General features: G+C 36.0%; 1 protein-coding gene across 4 annotated transcripts in view; it reads left to right on the forward strand.

The window, feature by feature from the left end:
* Positions 1 to 17,113, forward strand: part of zgc:152951 (uncharacterized protein LOC569013 homolog) — a 113,922-nt gene that overhangs the window by 574 nt on the left and 96,235 nt on the right. For 3 of the 4 annotated variants that reach the window (XR_009394994.1, XM_059342246.1, XM_059342245.1), the window contains 8 exons: positions 2,672 to 2,911; positions 5,452 to 5,572; positions 6,232 to 6,384; positions 7,593 to 7,778; positions 10,084 to 10,157; positions 11,641 to 11,838; positions 14,254 to 14,391; positions 15,959 to 16,048. Coding sequence is in view for 3 of the 4 variants with exons in the window: in XM_059342246.1 (XP_059198229.1) it covers positions 2,672 to 2,911; positions 5,452 to 5,572; positions 6,232 to 6,384; positions 7,593 to 7,778; positions 10,084 to 10,157; positions 11,641 to 11,838; positions 14,254 to 14,391; positions 15,959 to 16,048 (1,200 nt within the window). In the remaining variant the exon portion in view is untranslated. The remainder of the gene's footprint in view (positions 1 to 2,671; positions 2,912 to 5,451; positions 5,573 to 6,231; positions 6,385 to 7,592; positions 7,779 to 10,083; positions 10,158 to 11,640; positions 11,839 to 14,253; positions 14,392 to 15,958; positions 16,049 to 17,113) is intronic. The other variant, XM_059342247.1, reaches the window with a different exon arrangement.

Raw genomic sequence — 17,113 nt, forward strand, 5'->3', positions numbered from 1 at the left:
AAAAAACATTAAGATCTTATTCTTTGTGTCATGTTTTCTTATTATTTTGCAACATTCACATTTTTTGGGGGGTATCATGGTTGTATAAGTGACTTCCAGGTGTTTGTTTATGTTTATAGACAGTTTAAACTAGTTATGAAGTTTAAAAAATGTTGTGAAATCATTGTTTTTAAACTGTTTATGCATATTTGAAGGTTTATTTTCCACATTTCTTATCTAACTTTTGGTTTCTTGATAAAAGACAAAATAAATAAAAGAGGTAAAAGAGGTTGAGATAAAAGAGGCGTTTATTTACATGTGTCTTACATGATATTATTGATTAATTTGTTATTTTATACAAGCCTGCTTACCCCAATAAGTAAAAAAAAACATTAAGATCTTATTCCTTGTGTCATGTTTTCTGTTTTTAACATTTTTATTTTGCAACATTCGCATTTTTTGGGGGAATCATGCTTGTATAAGTGACTTCCAGGTGTTTGTTTATGTTTATAAATAGTGGTAAACTAGTTATGAAGCTTAAAAAATGTTGTGAGGTTATGGTTTTTAAACTGTTTATGCATATTTGAAGGTTTATTTTCCACATTTCTTATCTAACTTTTGGTTTCTTGATAAAAGACAAAATAAATGAAAGAGGTAAAAGAGGTTGAGATAAAAGAGGCGTTTATTTACATGTGTCTTACATGATATTATTGATTAATTTGTTATTTTATACAAGCCTGCTTTCCCCAAAAAGTAAAAAAAAACATTAAGATCTTATTCTTTGTGTCATGTTTTCTGTTTTTAGCATTATTATGTTGCAACATTCAAATTTTTGGGGGGAATCATGCTTGTATAAGTGACTTCCAGGTGTTTTTTTATGTTTATAGACAGTTTAAACTAGTTATGAAGTTTAAAAAATGTTGTGAAATCATTGTTTTTAAACTGTTTATGCATATTTGAAGGTTTATTTTCCACATTTCTTATCTAACTTTTGGTTTCTTGATAAAGAAGGAAGACATTGATTGAAAAATTGGACCTTGGCCCCTTTTATTTATTGACAGACATCAGATGAAGGTGTGGTTTGATCTAGTTTATTAGACTAATATTGACTCACTGCTGCACTAACAGCTGTGTCACAATAAAGGAGGAAGTTGGACTCATTGGCTGGTTTAATACAAAATCAGTTGCTGATGTTCAACAGAGTTGAATTACAGATCAAACTGGCTGGTTTCAACAGAAAGCAATGCTCAGAAATGAGCTCAGAGGAAATTGTGCCAGGTGTTTCTAAAGTCTGGCAGAAATACTTCCTCAACTCAAACCACCTCTCTAGATTAGATATGGTTTAACCCTAAAACAATTCTCACAAAAGGTGTCTTAGTTAAAAACACTTTAAAAACATACTAACAGTTAATAAATTTCTGACTCCAAGAAATGCCCCATTTTCAAAATAGCGGCCGCCAGGGGCCGATTCACAAAACATTCTTAAGAAAAAAATGCTTCTTGAGTGCCACTTTTTCTTAACTTTGCTCTGAAGACAAAATTTATGAAGATTTTGGTAAACTTTTATTATGTTATTAAGGACATCTAATACTACAAAAATCAGCAGAGAAACCCTTTGTTAGAATTTTTTTAGGGTTAGGTGTTTTTTTTCCCATATATGCACCTGCCTATTAGTGTAATGTAAATATTTAACAGTGTTAAAAAAAACCTTATTGCATCTACTATTATTAGGGCCACGGGGCAATCGCACCGAGCACTACTGTTCTCGGTACTGTGGATTTTTTCTTCTTCAAATTCAGTGGCGGTTCTTCACCCCTGTGAAGAAGCCCTTGGCCCCTGCTGTGGCCCCTGTGTCAAATTAATATTTAAATGATCAATTTATAACGATGAACGACGGAACAATTCTTACCTATTTTTTGTTCAAACAATATCTCATTGTGCACAAAGGGGACCCAGCATGTGTACATTGTATAATAGTTTAATTGTGCAATAAAAGCTTGTGTATATATATAAAAAAAGATCATTCTCACTATAAAGCACTTTCAAAATAAAAAAAAGTAATTGTGCACAAAAATGAGAAATGTCATTGTCGTGCAAAAATAATTATTGTTGGTAAGTCTCGTTGTTTCAATCAGTGTATTTGTCACCCAACGAGTTGTGAAATATTAAATAATTATTGTTTGTATTGTCTGTTCAGTCTTTGAAACAAACATATCTTTTCCTCAAACCAAACTCCATAAACAACTTCTGTAATTTAATATAAATCTAGTCTCGGTTGTTGGTAAAGCTTTATAAACACTAAAATATAACTTTTACTAAAACTATATGTCCTATTCTACAATACGGGGTTGTCATAAAGCTTAAAGAGGCGTTTATTTACATGTATCTTACATAATGTTATAGAATAATTTGTTATTTTATACAAGCCTGCTTTCCCCCAAAAAGTAAAAAGAAAACATTAAGATCTTATTCTCTGTCTCATGTTTTCTGTTTTTAGCATTATTATTTTGCAACATTCACATTTTTTTGTGAATCATGGTTGTAAACAGCTCAAGGAGGAGATTAATAATAACATAATAATAAAAACATCTAGGGACAACCTAAAGATGGCTGCCTGAACAAAACAGTTTGAAGCAACACAGAGCTCAGCCAGTTTCTCTTTCTCTCTGTTGTTTTCATAATGTTTGTGCAGATGGAGGAGATGGAGAGCAGCGCTCGGGGCCGGGTCACCGTCTACTCCATCCAGGGCTGCCCTCACTGTGTGCAGGCTAAAGCCACCCTGGGCCGTCTGGGCGTCCCCGTGTGTGATGTGGATGTGGGAAGACATCCGGAGCTCCGAGCCCGAGTCAAGGAGCTGACAGGACGCAGCTCCGTGCCCCAGATCTTCTTCAACAACGTCCATGTCGGCGGCAACGACGACCTCCAGAAACTGGTGAGAACCGGTTTAAACACTTCCTTGTGTTACCACCAGTACTATCATGTACACCAGCTATTCTCAACCTTGGGGTCGAGACCCCAATTGGGGTCGCGAGATGATTTCTGGGGGTCGCCAAATCATTTTGGAAGTCAGCTCTGTCTCCACTGTGTTAAAGTGTTCATGTGTTAATGTGTTTTTGCTCATTTATTGTCTTTTTTGGTAATTTCGTGTCTTTTTCTGGTCATTTTGTGTCTTTTTTGTCATTTTGTTTCTTTTTTGGGCCGTTTTGTGTCTTTTTTTGGTCATTTTGTGTCTTTTTTGGTAATTTTGTGTCTTTTTTAGTAATTTTGTGTCTTTTTTGGTCATTTTGTGTACAGTTTTTGATTTTACATTTTACAAAGGAAATGTTTATTTACACTTCTTTATTGTGTGGGGGAAAAAAAAGTAATTGTGTAATTATCACACCGCATTTTTCATCTCGCGGACCCCCTAGCGGCAGCTCGTGCACCCCCAGGGGTCCACGCACCACACTTTGGGAAAAAACTATACAATTCACTGAGCTTAATCCTAGATTTTATTCTTCCGTTTCTTTCGTGTTTTTTTTCCGGTCGACTACTCCTCTCAGAGTTTTGGTCACAAACACTAAAAAGGTGTCAAATCGACCGGCTCGCCCATGACAAGTGTTCTGTGACTTTTCTAAGGGTTTCGACAAACGGTTTTCAAATTATTGGGCAAAAACACGCCAAAAAATCCCCCCAATGTAACCCTATGGAGAGGCTAGAGTGGATGACATCATCGCTAGAGTGCAGAGGGAGAGAAAAATTTGTCAAAAATTAAATTTGGAAACTGCGCTCGAGGCCGCAGATACCACTCTACAGAAATAATTTATAGATATAAACGTAGTAAAATGTGTCTTCTCCCTCACATTGGTGTGGTAAAGCTGTCAGAGTTCTAGTTTGGGCGTTGGACCACAGAAGAACTGAGGATGCTCACAGTGAAGAACTGAGGATGCTCAAAGTGAAGAACTGAGGATGCTCACAGTGAAGAACTGAGGATGCTCAAAGTGAAGAACTGAGCATGCTCAAAGTGAAGAACTGAGGATGCTCAAAGTGAAGAACTGAGGATGCTCGAAGCGAAGAACTGAGGATGCTCAAAGTGAAGAACTGAGCATGCTCAAAGTGAAGAACTGAGGATGCTCAAAGTGAAGAACTGAGGATGCTTAAAGTGAAGAACTGAGGATGCTTAAAGTGAAGAACTGAGGATGCTCAAAGTGAAGAACTGAGGATGCTCACAGTGAAGAACTGAGGATGCTCACAGTGAAGAACTGAGGATGCTCAAAGTGAAGAACTGAGGATGCTCGAAGCGAAGAACTGAGGATGCTCGAAGCGAAGAACTGAGGATGCTCGAAGCGAAGAACTGAGGATGCTCAAAGTGAAGAACTGAGCATGCTCAAAGTGAAGAACTGAGGATGCTCAAAGTGAAGAACTGAGGACGCTCAAAGTGAAGAACTGAGGACGCTCAAAGTGAAGAACTGAGGACGCTCAAAGTGAAGAACTGAGCATGCTCAAAGTGAAGAACTGAGCATGCTCAAAGTGAAGAACTGAGCATGCTCAAAGTGAAGAACTGAGCATGCTCAAAGTGAAAAACTGAGGACGCTCAAAGTGAAGAACTGAGGACGCTCAAAGTGAAGAACTGAGGACGCTCAAAGTGAAGAACTGAGGACGCTCAAAGTGAAGAACTGAGGACGCTCAAAGTGAAGAACTGAGGACGCTCAAAGTGAAGAACTGAGGACGCTCACAGTGAAGAACTGAGGACGCTCAAAGTGAAGAACTGAGGACGCTCAAAGTGAAGAACTGAGGACGCTCAAAGTGAAGAACTGAGGACGCTCAAAGTGAAGAACTGAGGACGCTCACAGTGAAGAACTGAGGATGCTCAAAGTGAAGAACTGAGGACGCTCACAGTGAAGAACTGAGGATGCTCAAAGTGAAGAACTGAGGATGCTCAAATAGAAGAACTGAGGATGCTCAAATAGAAGAACTGCGGATGCTCAAATAGAAGAACTGAGGATGCTCAAATAGAAGAACTGAGGATGCTCAAATAGAAGAACTGAGGATGCTCAAATAGAAGAACTGAGGATGCTCAAAGTGAAGAACTGAGGATGCTCAAATAGAAGAACTGAGGACGCTCACAGTGAAGAACTGAGGACGCTCAAAGTGAAGAACTGAGGACGCTCAAATAGAAGAACTGAGGACGCTCAAATAGAAGAACTGAGGACGCTCAAATAGAAGAACTGAGGATGCTCAAATAGAAGAACTGAGGATGCTCAAAGTGAAGAACTGAGGATGCTGGAAGTGAAGTCGGATCAATGATAGGAGCTACGGTTTGGACTAAAATACTTTCTGTTCGAGGAGAACTTTTTTGCTGTTTTTCGCACAGGAGCAGCTGATTTCAGTTGATTGCTCTGCTCCGATTGGTGGCCACCACAGAAATGTTCTAGTTGCATGTACTATTATTCAAAATACTGTTTATATGTGTTGATGTGCTTCACCCTTCAGGCTCCTGAGGAGCTCCAGAGGTTGGTGAACCTGGTGAAGAAGGAGCCTCTTCCTGCAGACGCTCCTCCTCTACCAGAGGAGACTCCGGCTGAGGAAACCACGACTGGAGACACTGATGGAGGTGAGGGATTCATGGTTTCTGCTTCTTCCACATCACTTTATTCCAGTTATATCAGAAGAAATGAGAGAGATTTGTTGCAGAAGGTCCTTTCCTTCACCTGTTCCTGATGCTCAGTTTCTGGTGGTTTCTGTCGGTGTGGTGAACTCATTTCTAAATGTTGGAGGATAACTTGGAAACAACATTATTTTCAGAAACTTAATGAGAGACATCGACTGTGATCGACAGCAGTTTACAGTCCTGACATGTACAGTATGTACATGGTGGTGGTGTATTTTATGCCAGCGAACTATACTAAAACGTTTGTACGGTTGCAGGACTTTTACTGTAGTGGAGTGGCTAATGAGCTCCTGAGCATGCAGATTGAAAATTAGATTTCTGTAACTTTCTTATTGACTTAAAAAGAACATTTCTCATAGATACCGTATGCCACATTTTTGAGTGAAACTGTCCTTATAACTGCACATTAAACAGTTTAATGCTTTTATTTCTTCTCTCTTTAAAATGTGAATCAGTCGTGCTAGATAAGTAGCAACTGTGATTTCATTCAGGTGTTTTTACACAGATGCTGGTCTACACATATATATTTTTCCATACATGTGGCTATGAAGATGTTTACGTTGTGTTTGTACGTGTGGCTTGGCGTCTTCCTGCCCTCACAGAGTTTATGTGTGAGAGGGATGAGTTGGCCAACCTGGTAGAGGACCTGAAACATGGCAGTGTGATTGGCAGTCATAGGAGAGGACTGACGTTGTACAAAAAGAGCTTCTCAGGAGACCAGCTGGTCGACTGGCTGCAGAAAGAGAAGGGAATGGGTAAGTAAGGCTGTAGGCCTGCAGCAGGGCTGCACCATTATGGCCAAAATGATAATCATCATTATTAATCACGATTATTCATCATGTTAGGGAAAACATCTGTATTTTTATTGCACTACTTTTAAACAAACAACAGGAACAGTTTTTAGTGTCTGGTGCTTGTTGTAAACAAACAGAGATCGCTAAGTGAACACATCCTGCAGCAGCAGCACATACACACTGTACTGATACAGAGCTAACTGTTAGCCTGTTAGCACATACACACTGTACTGCTACAGAGCTAACTGTTAGCCTGTTAGCCATTTGCAGACTGGACGCTAAGGGGTTAACATCCCCTCCAGCTCTGCAAGATCTGCAGCTGGGAGAGACTGCTGCAGGAGGACTGTGTCGCTTCGACTCGTTCTTACTCTTCTTAACGAGCCTCCGGCCCCCACGTCTCGTTAAGAAGAGTAAGAACGAGTCTCCAAAAGTCTCCAATAACACCAGAAAAAAGTCTCCAATAACACCAGAAAAAGTCTCCAATAACACCAGAAAGAAGTTTCCAATTACACCATAAAAAGTCTCCAATAACACCAGAAAAAGTCTCCAATAACACCAGAAAAAGTCTCCAATAACACCAGAAAAAGTCTCCAATAACACCAGAAAAAAGTCTCCAATAACATCAAAAAAAGTCTCCAATTACACCAGAAAAGTCTCCAATAACACCAGAAAAAGTCTCCAATTACACCAGAAAAAAGTCTCCAATTACACCAGAAAAAGTCTCCAATAACACCAGAAAAAAGTCTCCAATTACACCAGAAAAGTCTCCAATAACACCAGAAAAAGTCTCCAACAACACCAGAAAAAAAGTCTCCAATTACACCAGAAAAAGTCTCCAATAACACCAGAAAAAAGTCTCCAATCATACCAGAAAAAGTCTCCAATTACACCAGAAAAAAGTCTCTAATTACACAAGAAAGAGTATCCAATTACACCAGAAAAAAGTTGCTGGATTGGTGGACTACTGGTGTAGAAAGTGTTGATTAGATCTGCAGGAGAGACGCATTTTAAAATGGAAATATCACCGACGATCAGGTTAATTTAATCGTAGCGGCCAAAATCGTGATCAGGACTAAAATTCGACTAATTGTGCAGCCCTAACCTGCAGTATGGAACAACCCGGACTCTTTAAACCTGTGGAGTCCTGACTGTGGCCTGTGTGTTGCCAGGCAGGGCCGTGGCCTGTAACACTGGCCAGGCCTTGTTGCAGAAGAAGTACATGGTGATTGTTCGAGGCTGTGGGCAGCAGGAAGGCTCTTTTGGAGAAGGGAAAGACTCTCTGTACAGGCTGCTGGAGGACGACCCTCACTCAGCCCTCAACGCAGGACAGACGGCGTCCTGCAGCCCCATCCAGGGTAGGCCTGGTGTCCCTCAGGGCTCTGTCCTCTCTCTCTCTGCCTGGTGTCCCTCAGGGCTCTGTCCTCTCTCTGCCTGGTGTCCCTCAGGGCTCTGTCCTCTCTCTCTCTGCCTGGTGTCCCTCAGGGCTCTGTCCTCTCTCTGCCTGGTGTCCCTCAGGGCTCTGTCCTCTCTCTGCCTGGTGTCCCTCAGGGCTCTGTCCTCTCTCTCTCTGCCTGGTGTCCCTCAGGGCTCTGTCCTCTCTCTCTCTATGCCTGGTGTCCCTCAGGGCTCTGTCCTCTCTGCTGGCTTGGTTTCATACCATTTGTGTCAAATGTCGGTGAGCTTTGTGGTGGAAGAACTGAATTAGGGCTTCATGATATATGTAACGTTTGGCCTCTCAACAAATATAAATCATTCCATCAGTAGGCCTGTCACAATAAAACATTCTTTAGGACGATATGTTTTCCCAGAAACTATCAGGATAAATGAACTCAACTCAACTTTATTTGTAAAGCACTTTAAAAACAACAACAGCCGCAACAAAGTGCTGTACATAAACAAGCAAACAAGAACAATAAAATAAATAAAACAGGAAATAAACACTTAAATAAATAGTTTCATTGCTTTTTAAAAAAACAATGAATAAATAAAAACAAACCATAAAAACATTAAAACAAGAGTCTCATGCGTGGTTAAAAGCCAAGGAATACAAATAGGTTTTAAGATTAGTTTTAAAATGAAAGTATTGTTGTATCGATGTTGTTTTAGTTTAATAGCTATATTAAACTGTAGCGTAATAAATTAATTATTTTCCACAGCAATTCATTTTAAAATCTGGATAATATTTTTTTGTGGTCAATTTTTTATTGGTTTTTCCATTTTAGTTTAAAACAAACAAACAAGCAGGTGTGGCAAGCATCAATTGGGCAATAATAGCAACAGCAACAAAGAAGATAAAATGGTAGTCTAGCATAAAAAACAAAAAATAAATAAATAAATAACAATGGCAATACTACCAACCAAACATATCAACAATATTGAGTGTTGAAAAATAAGAAAAAAGGAAAAAAAAAAAGAAAATCTGGAGAATATTAAACATTGGGATTGAAATGTGGAGAAGAAATATTAAAATATCCTGGATAAATAAAACATAAATAAATAAACTACTACTTAAACAAATAAAATAGACGTTCAGGCTCTATTAACAATAAATTGCACTGAGATAATCATGATGTATTATATTATTTTATTATTAAAATAACATATAAACAGCTGGAATGGCTGCCTGTCAAACATTTTCAGCTTTACTTTGAACACAAAAAAGCACAATAAGTCACACATGTAAACAACAATATATTGAGTCCAGAAAAACTATCGTGTCCATTTTTATATTTATTGAAAGATAAGTTGATAAAGTAATTATGGTGACAGGCCTATCCATCAGTAACATCTACCTCCCGTTCGATGGCTTTAAGGTAGATTTTTTAAGCATGAAGTCTATGCTTTACCTTGAAAATACCTTTATTTATGTTTTATTTAAGACAGCTAACTGTTAGCCTGTTAGCAATTTGCAGACTGGATGCTAAGGGGTTAACATCCCCTCTGGCTCTGCAGCTGCGAGAGACTGCTGCAGGAGGACTGTGCCGCTTCTTACTCTTCTTAAGGAGAGTTAAGATAATAATATATTATATTAAAAATGAATAATTCTGTTACAATGACAAGTCCTGAATTAAGTCTGATAGCAACTGAAGAAAATTGACCTGAAAATATATATTTATATATCTTTGAAGCCCTATTTCTAGACCATGTTTGCTTTCTGCAGGTGGAATCTTTTGACAGTTTTTACAGCAGGTGGTGGTAAGACTTGTCGGCTGGCTCTGTGTTGTATTTATACCTGAATGTTGCTCTAACTAACAAGCTAATCTTTCCCTACAAAGGTGATTTTAATCAGCGCTTTGTAAGTGTTGAGCTTGGCTTTTTCCTCCTGGATTTATCTGCAATGCTCTCGTCTCTTATAGGCAAAGTGTCCTAATAATAATCTCACTTGTTAAACACCAAGGTTTTATCTTTATGCATTTTTTCCTCAGGTTTAGTTCATTTAATAGATTTAGTCCCAGCTCATTGTTGATCTAATCCGACTCTGACCTTGTTTATTTTATTATTTTACATCCAACAAAACACTGAATATGTCTTTTATAAAGCTCCAGTGCTGGTGGAGGTTCTATACAAACACAGCTGCTCTTTATTCACACATTCGTCTCACTAGAAAAGAATATTGAACCTCTGAAACATGAACCATGTTTATCTTTTTCTCTCTTTCAGCTGCTGAGCTCTCGCTGCTTCTTCGGGAGTTGATTCTGAAACTTTTCTCTGAGCATCTCTCTGCTGACGGCAAGGTAACGTATTCATTAACTCTCTTCTTCTGACGCACAATGGCCCCTCATGTAAATATGGTTGAAATATTCATACCAATGTATAACATAAAAGGGTCCCATATTCTATGAAAGATGTCATCTTTATCACGCAGCATACATGTCAAATAGTCAAGAGATAAATATATTCTCACATTATGCCATTTATCTCTTATCCAGTTTAAGAGAATACATTTTCTAGCACAGAAAGTTAATATTTTGTACAATTTCTTCTCATATTGATCAACAATAAAGCCATTTGATAGCCCAAGCAACATGCATAATGGGTCACACAGCAGATTCTTAGATAAAATCCTATTAATCTCCTTCCCCACCATGTGCCAGAACTTTTGTATATTCCTGCAGAACCACAAGCAACGAGTTGGACTGCATATCTCTATTTTACATTTAGGGCATAGAGTTTCTTATTGTTGAGTTTTATTCTTGCTTGTTCTGTCAAAGCACTTTGTGAACACTGTTTTTAACGGTGCTACATAAATAAAGGAATTATTATTATTTCTATTAATATTTTTTATTTCTTTATTTTTATTATTAGTTTATTTAAAAGGGGACAGTGCAATTTCATAAAACACATGATTACACATGTGTAAAAAGCCAGAGTTAGCCAGAAGGCTAGTTTTCATCTGTAGTCCCCTGGCCATGATGTAAAAAAAGCAGAGAATTAAGAAAAAAAAAAAAAAAAAAACACGTACAATATACAAAATACATACACTACTGGTCAAAAGTTTTAGAACACACCAACTTTTCCAGAATTTAATTGAAAATTATGCAGTTTAATGTCTCAGTGTACTCTGAAATTAATGCACATTTGCAACATTTAAAATTCTTTATTGAGCATTATAGTGTTTTGAAAGTAAAAAAAAGATTCAAAATCACATTTTATGTTGGACTAAAGGACTAAAAAAAGACACAAAATGACCAAAAAAAGACACAAAATGACCAAAAAAGACACAAAATGACCAAAAAAAGACAAAATGACAAAAAAAAGACACCAAAAGACACAAAATGACTAAAAAAAGAGACAAAATGACTTAAAAAAGACACAAAATGACCAAAAAAAGACACAAAATGACCAAAAAAAAGACACCAAAAGACACAAAATGACTAAAAAAAGACACAAAATGACCAAAAAAAGACACAAAATGACTTACAAAGACATGAAAAGAATTCAAAAATGGACAAATGGACTGCTTGAATTTCAATAAAAAAACTGGAAAAATTAGGGTGTTCTAAAACTTTTGACCGGTAGTGTATACAAACTCTTACGATACAATTAAGAAAAAATACAACATCACAACATTTTATCATAACATCAAAACAACACAACAGGCTTATCTTTGAGTGTTGGCAGCTGGAGGTGTTTTTGTGAAGGCCTTGTATGTTTGCAGTGTGAGTTCCAGCTGTAGATGTGCAGGAAGTGAGTGTCCCTGCTGTTGTTTCCCCTCAGTCGGTGGACTATAAGGGCATGTCGGTGAACCCGGCCTTCGAGCGCTACTGTGAGCTGGCGCTGCAGCTGCAGAGGGTGGAGCTGCTGTCTCTGAGTCGGGAGGAGAAGCTGGCCTTCTTCATCAACATCTACAACGCTCTGGTCATCCACGGCTACCTCCGGCTGGGGGCGCCCACCAACATGTGGCAGAGATACAGAGTACGACCACAAACACACAGTCTATAGCAGCGGTTCCCAAACTTTTTCAGCCGTGCACCTCCTTCTATGTCCCAACCGGGTTGACCCCCCCCCAATCCCCCACACCTTCAAAAAAAACAAAATGCAATAAGAGTTTTTACAGCCATATTAAAGGTGGAGGATGATGACAGGCTCAGGATCAGAGGCAGAAAGCAGATCAGTTGGGAAAATGTTATAATATTGAACAAAAATATTGCGTTGAACAAAAATTGCAGCAAATTTTAATGAGAATGGATTGAACACAACCCATTCATCATAAAACAGGTCGGAAAAATGATACAAGAACAAGAAGCTAACTTCTTCTACGCTTCATTATAAGATCAAAAACAACCACAAATAGATGCAAAAATGACCAAAGATGACACAAAATTATCAAAATAGACACAAATTGACCAAAAATACATGTAAAAAGTACCAAACAACCAAAACATAGATGCAAAAATGATCAAAATAGATGCAAAAATGAAATTTAATTGTGTTATTATCAGACCGCCATTACATTTTTCATCTCGCGCACCCCCTAGCAGCAGCTCACGCCCCCAGCTCACGTGCGTGGACCCCCAGGGGTCCACGCACCACACTTTGGGAATCCCTGCTCTATAGAGTTCCTATTAGCAGCCTGTCGGTTTATGTCCAGCTGTTGAAAACACCACAACTCTCCTCCTTAAACCAGTAGTTCTCAACCTTTTTGAGTCACGACCCCCAATCTAACATCATGTTGTCTCACTGAACAGACAAACTCAGTTGATACGACGAATTTTGGACAAATAATGAAGCAGACAACAACTAAAACATCTCTCTGTCTGTGCATTTATATATGTTTTTTATATTTTATTGTTTCTTTTAATCTAAGTCCTTTGCTATCAGTTTAAGTCTGAGTGTGTATCAGTCAGCTTCAAGACAGAGACTCCTTGGAAAGTAACAACTTGATACTTTGGGATTTGTCAGAAAAGACACAAAATTACCCAAAAAGAATCATTTTGACCACAAAATAACAGAAAATAACACAAAATGACCACAAAAAGACACAAAATGACCAAAAAAGACACAAAATGACAAAAAAAAAGACACAAAATGACTAAAAATATTTATAAAATGACAAAAAAAGGAAACAAAATGACCAAAAAAGACACAAATTGACCACAAAATGATCAAAAAAAGACAGAAAATGACCAAAAAAAGACACAAGATTACTAAAAAAGACCAAAAAGACTAAAACACATGAACACTTTAACACAGTGGAGACAGAGCTGACTTCCTAAATGATTTGGCGACCCCCAGAAATCATCTCAAGACCCCAATTGGGGTCCCGACCCCAAGGTTGAGAACAGCTGCCTTAAGCTTGTATTGGAATTAGGGCTGGGCGATATGGACCAAAAGTCATATCTGATATATTTAGGCTGAATATCGATATATACGATATTTATCCTGATATTTTTATCTCAAAGTGAGAGCAAATGTTCAGTCAAAGCTAGAGCAAAATATCACGTCACAAGTAGTTTTATTGAAACGGTTTATTTAAGTGAACATAAATACTGTATAACAACAGGAGAACATCTAAAAAAATATAAAATCAAAGCTCCATAAAGTGCACATGTAAATAAAAAATATCCTGAATAAAAGCAGCAGCTTGCCTGGATCAAGGATCACAGTGCAAATTTGAACTATATCAATATATGTGATATGATCTAATTCCATATCACATTTAAAAATATATGGATATATTTTTTATATCGCCCAGCCCTAATGGGAATACTTGTGCTGCCAAAATAATATAAAGAAACTGATCTCAGTTGATATTTTGGTGCTGATTTAAACTAATTAAGACTAATATAACAAATGTCCTTATTATCTGATTTAACCCTCTTATGTTGTTGTTTGATCAAATTGACCCATTTCAAAGTTTAAAAATCTAAAAAAAAAATTGTTAAAATAATTTTTTCATAAAAATTTAAAATGAAATAAATAAATAAATAAATAAATAAAATCATTGTCATGTGAAACCATTGTATTTTATATGTAGGTCTTTTTCAATTTACATTTAAAAAAAAAAGTTTTAACATGCATTTTATTATGAAAAACAAGTGAATTATCCTCATTAAATCTGATCTGTGAGAGGTAAAGAACACCATTGCACTAAATATTGATTGAAATGGTAAATAATGTAGTTATTAATTAAATATAAACAATGTTTATTGGAATTTTTTAGTTTCTGACATGTTTGGATAATTAAAAGTGCTGCTGGTTATTGCTGTTCCTGAATAAACGAACATAACAGGAGGACTAAAACAGTCCTGATGTTTGATTCTATTCACATGTTCTTAAGCATGAATGCATTATATTACATTAAAATATCTTTTTCTGTCCCGTTCCTAGTTCTTCAACTATGTGAGCTACCTGATTGGAGGAGAAGTTTTCACATTACAGGACATCGAGAACGGCGTTCTGAGGGGGAACAGGAAAGGAGTCGCACAGCTGCTGAGACCCTTCTCCAAAACAGACCCACGGCTACAAGTAATATAATAATAATATAATATAATATAATATAATATAATATAATATAATATAATATAATATAATATAATATAATATAATATAATATAATATAATATGATATAATATAATATTAAATATACACAGCTGCTGAGACCCTTCTCCAAAACAGACCCACGGCTACAAGTAATATTATATAATAATATATAATATAATATAATGTAATATAATATAATATAATATTAAATATACACAGCTGCTGAGACCCTTCTCCAAAACAGACCCACGGCTACAAGTAATATAATAATATAATATAATATAATATAATATTAAATATAATATAATATAATATAATATAATATTAAATATAATATAATATAATATAATATAATATTAAATATAATATAGTATAATATAATATTATTTAATATTACATATAATATAATATAATATTAAATATAATATTATATAATATTAAATATAATATAATATTACATATAATATTATATAATATTAAATATAATATAATATAATATTACATATAATATAATATAATATTAAATATAACATAATATAATATAATATTAAATATACACAGCTGCTGAGACCGTTCTCCAAAACAGACCCACGGCTACGAGTAGGGAGAGAAATATGGTTATAGTTAATATAGTTACAGCTGGACTTATATACAGTGAAACCAGTGGTAGAATGTAAATAAGTACTTTTACTCAAGTACTGTACTTAAGTACAATATGGAGGTAATTTACTTGAGTTTTTCCATTTTATGTAACTTTTTATCTGACAGCTTTGGTTACTTTTTGGGTCAAGATTTAACATGAAACACATGATCCATTCAAAGTGATTAGACATGTTGTAAATTATACCTTATAACAGTATATTAGGTTGTTAAAAGGAGCACTATCTTTACAAAATTAAAGCGCTTACATAAAAGCATCCGTACAAATAATGTAATAATAGATTTAGAATATATAAAACAATCTGAGTGGATCCATTCTGCACAACAAGTACTTTTACTTTTTACTTTTTGATGCTGAAACCTTTTGAGGTACTTGTACTTTACTTGAATATTTCCATTTTATGTAACTTTATACTTCTACTTCACTACATTTTGAGTCAGATATTGTACTTTTTACTCCTCTACATTTATCTGACAGCTTTAGTTACTTTACAGGTCGAGATTTAACATGAAAAACATGAATATTAAACTTTTTTAAATTTTTTTTATCAAACCTTATAATAGTATATTAAGAAGTTAAAATGAGCTCTATCTTTGCTAAATTAAAACACTTCTTAGATAAATGCATCAATAATGATAATTTAAAAATATACTTAGAATATATAAAACTCTAGAGCTTTAGAGATTTTTGTTTTTTTGTTACTTTAGCCAGAGCTAGGCTAGCTTTTTTCAGTCTTGATGCTTCATTTATTTATTAATTCTATAAACTTTTTGCTGATTTCTTGGAATATATTTTATACATTCTTTTACAGCGCTTTCATTTTCAGCACTTACACTAAACTTTTTTTTTAACTAATGTTCTGTTGACCTGTTCCTCCTGTTGTCCACCAGGTGGCGCTGCCTGATGCTGAGCCTCTCATCCACTTTGCCTTGAACTGTGGAGCAAAAGGCTGCCCACCTATTAAAACCTACAGTCCTCAGGTAGGAGGGTTAATCTGGTTTAACCTGGTTTAATCTGGTTTAACCTGGTTTAATCTGGTTTAACCTGGTTTAACCTGGTTTAATCTGGTTTAACCTGGTTTAACCTGGTTTAACCTGGTTTAACCTGGTTTAACCTGGTTTAATCTGGTTTAACCTGGTTTAACCTGGTTTAACCTGGTTTAATCTGGTTTAATCTGGTTTAATCTGGTTTAACCTGGTTTAACCTGGTTTAATCTGGTTTAACCTGGTTTAACCTGGTTTAATCTGGTTTAATCTGGTTTATTCTGGTTTAACCTGGTTTAATCTGGTTTAACCTGGTTTAACCTGGTTTAATCTGGTTTAATCTGGTTTAACCTGGTTTAACCTGGTTTAATATGGTTTAATCTGGTTTAACCTGGTTTAATCTGGTTTAACCTGGTTTAATCTGGTTTAATCTGGTTTAACCTGGTTTAATCTGGTTTAACCTGGTTTAATCTGGTTTAACCTGGTTTAACCTGGTTTAATCTGGTTTAACCTTGTTTAACCTGGTTTAATCTGGTTTAATCTGGTTTAATCTGGTTTAATCTGGTTTAATCCGGTTTAATCTGGTTGAATCTGGTTTAATCCGGTTTAATCTGGTTGAATCTGGTTGAATCTGGTTTAATCTGGTTTAATACGGTTTAATCTGGTTTAATCTGGTTTAACGTGGTTTAATCTGGTTTAACGTGGTTTAACCTGGTTTAATCTGGTTTAATTTGGTTTAATCTGGTTTAACCTGTTTTAATCTGGTTGAATCTGGTTTAACCTGGTTAAATCTGGTTTAACCTGGTTTAATCTGGGTTAATCTGGTTTAACCTGGTTTAATCTGGTTTAATCTGGTTTAACCTGGTTTAACCTGGTTTAATCTGGTTTAACCTGGTTTAATCTGGTTTGACCTGGTTTAATGTGGTTTAATCTGGTTTAACCTGCTTTAACCTGGGTTAATCTGGTTTAACCTGGTTTAATCTGGTTTAATCTGGTTTAACCTGGTTTAATCTGGTTTCATCTGGTTTAATCTGGTTTAACCTGGTTTAACCTGGTTTAATC

Source organism: Centropristis striata, chromosome 10 (genome assembly GCF_030273125.1).
Source record: "Centropristis striata isolate RG_2023a ecotype Rhode Island chromosome 10, C.striata_1.0, whole genome shotgun sequence".
In the NCBI taxonomy this organism is placed as follows: domain Eukaryota; kingdom Metazoa; phylum Chordata; class Actinopteri; order Perciformes; family Serranidae; genus Centropristis; species Centropristis striata.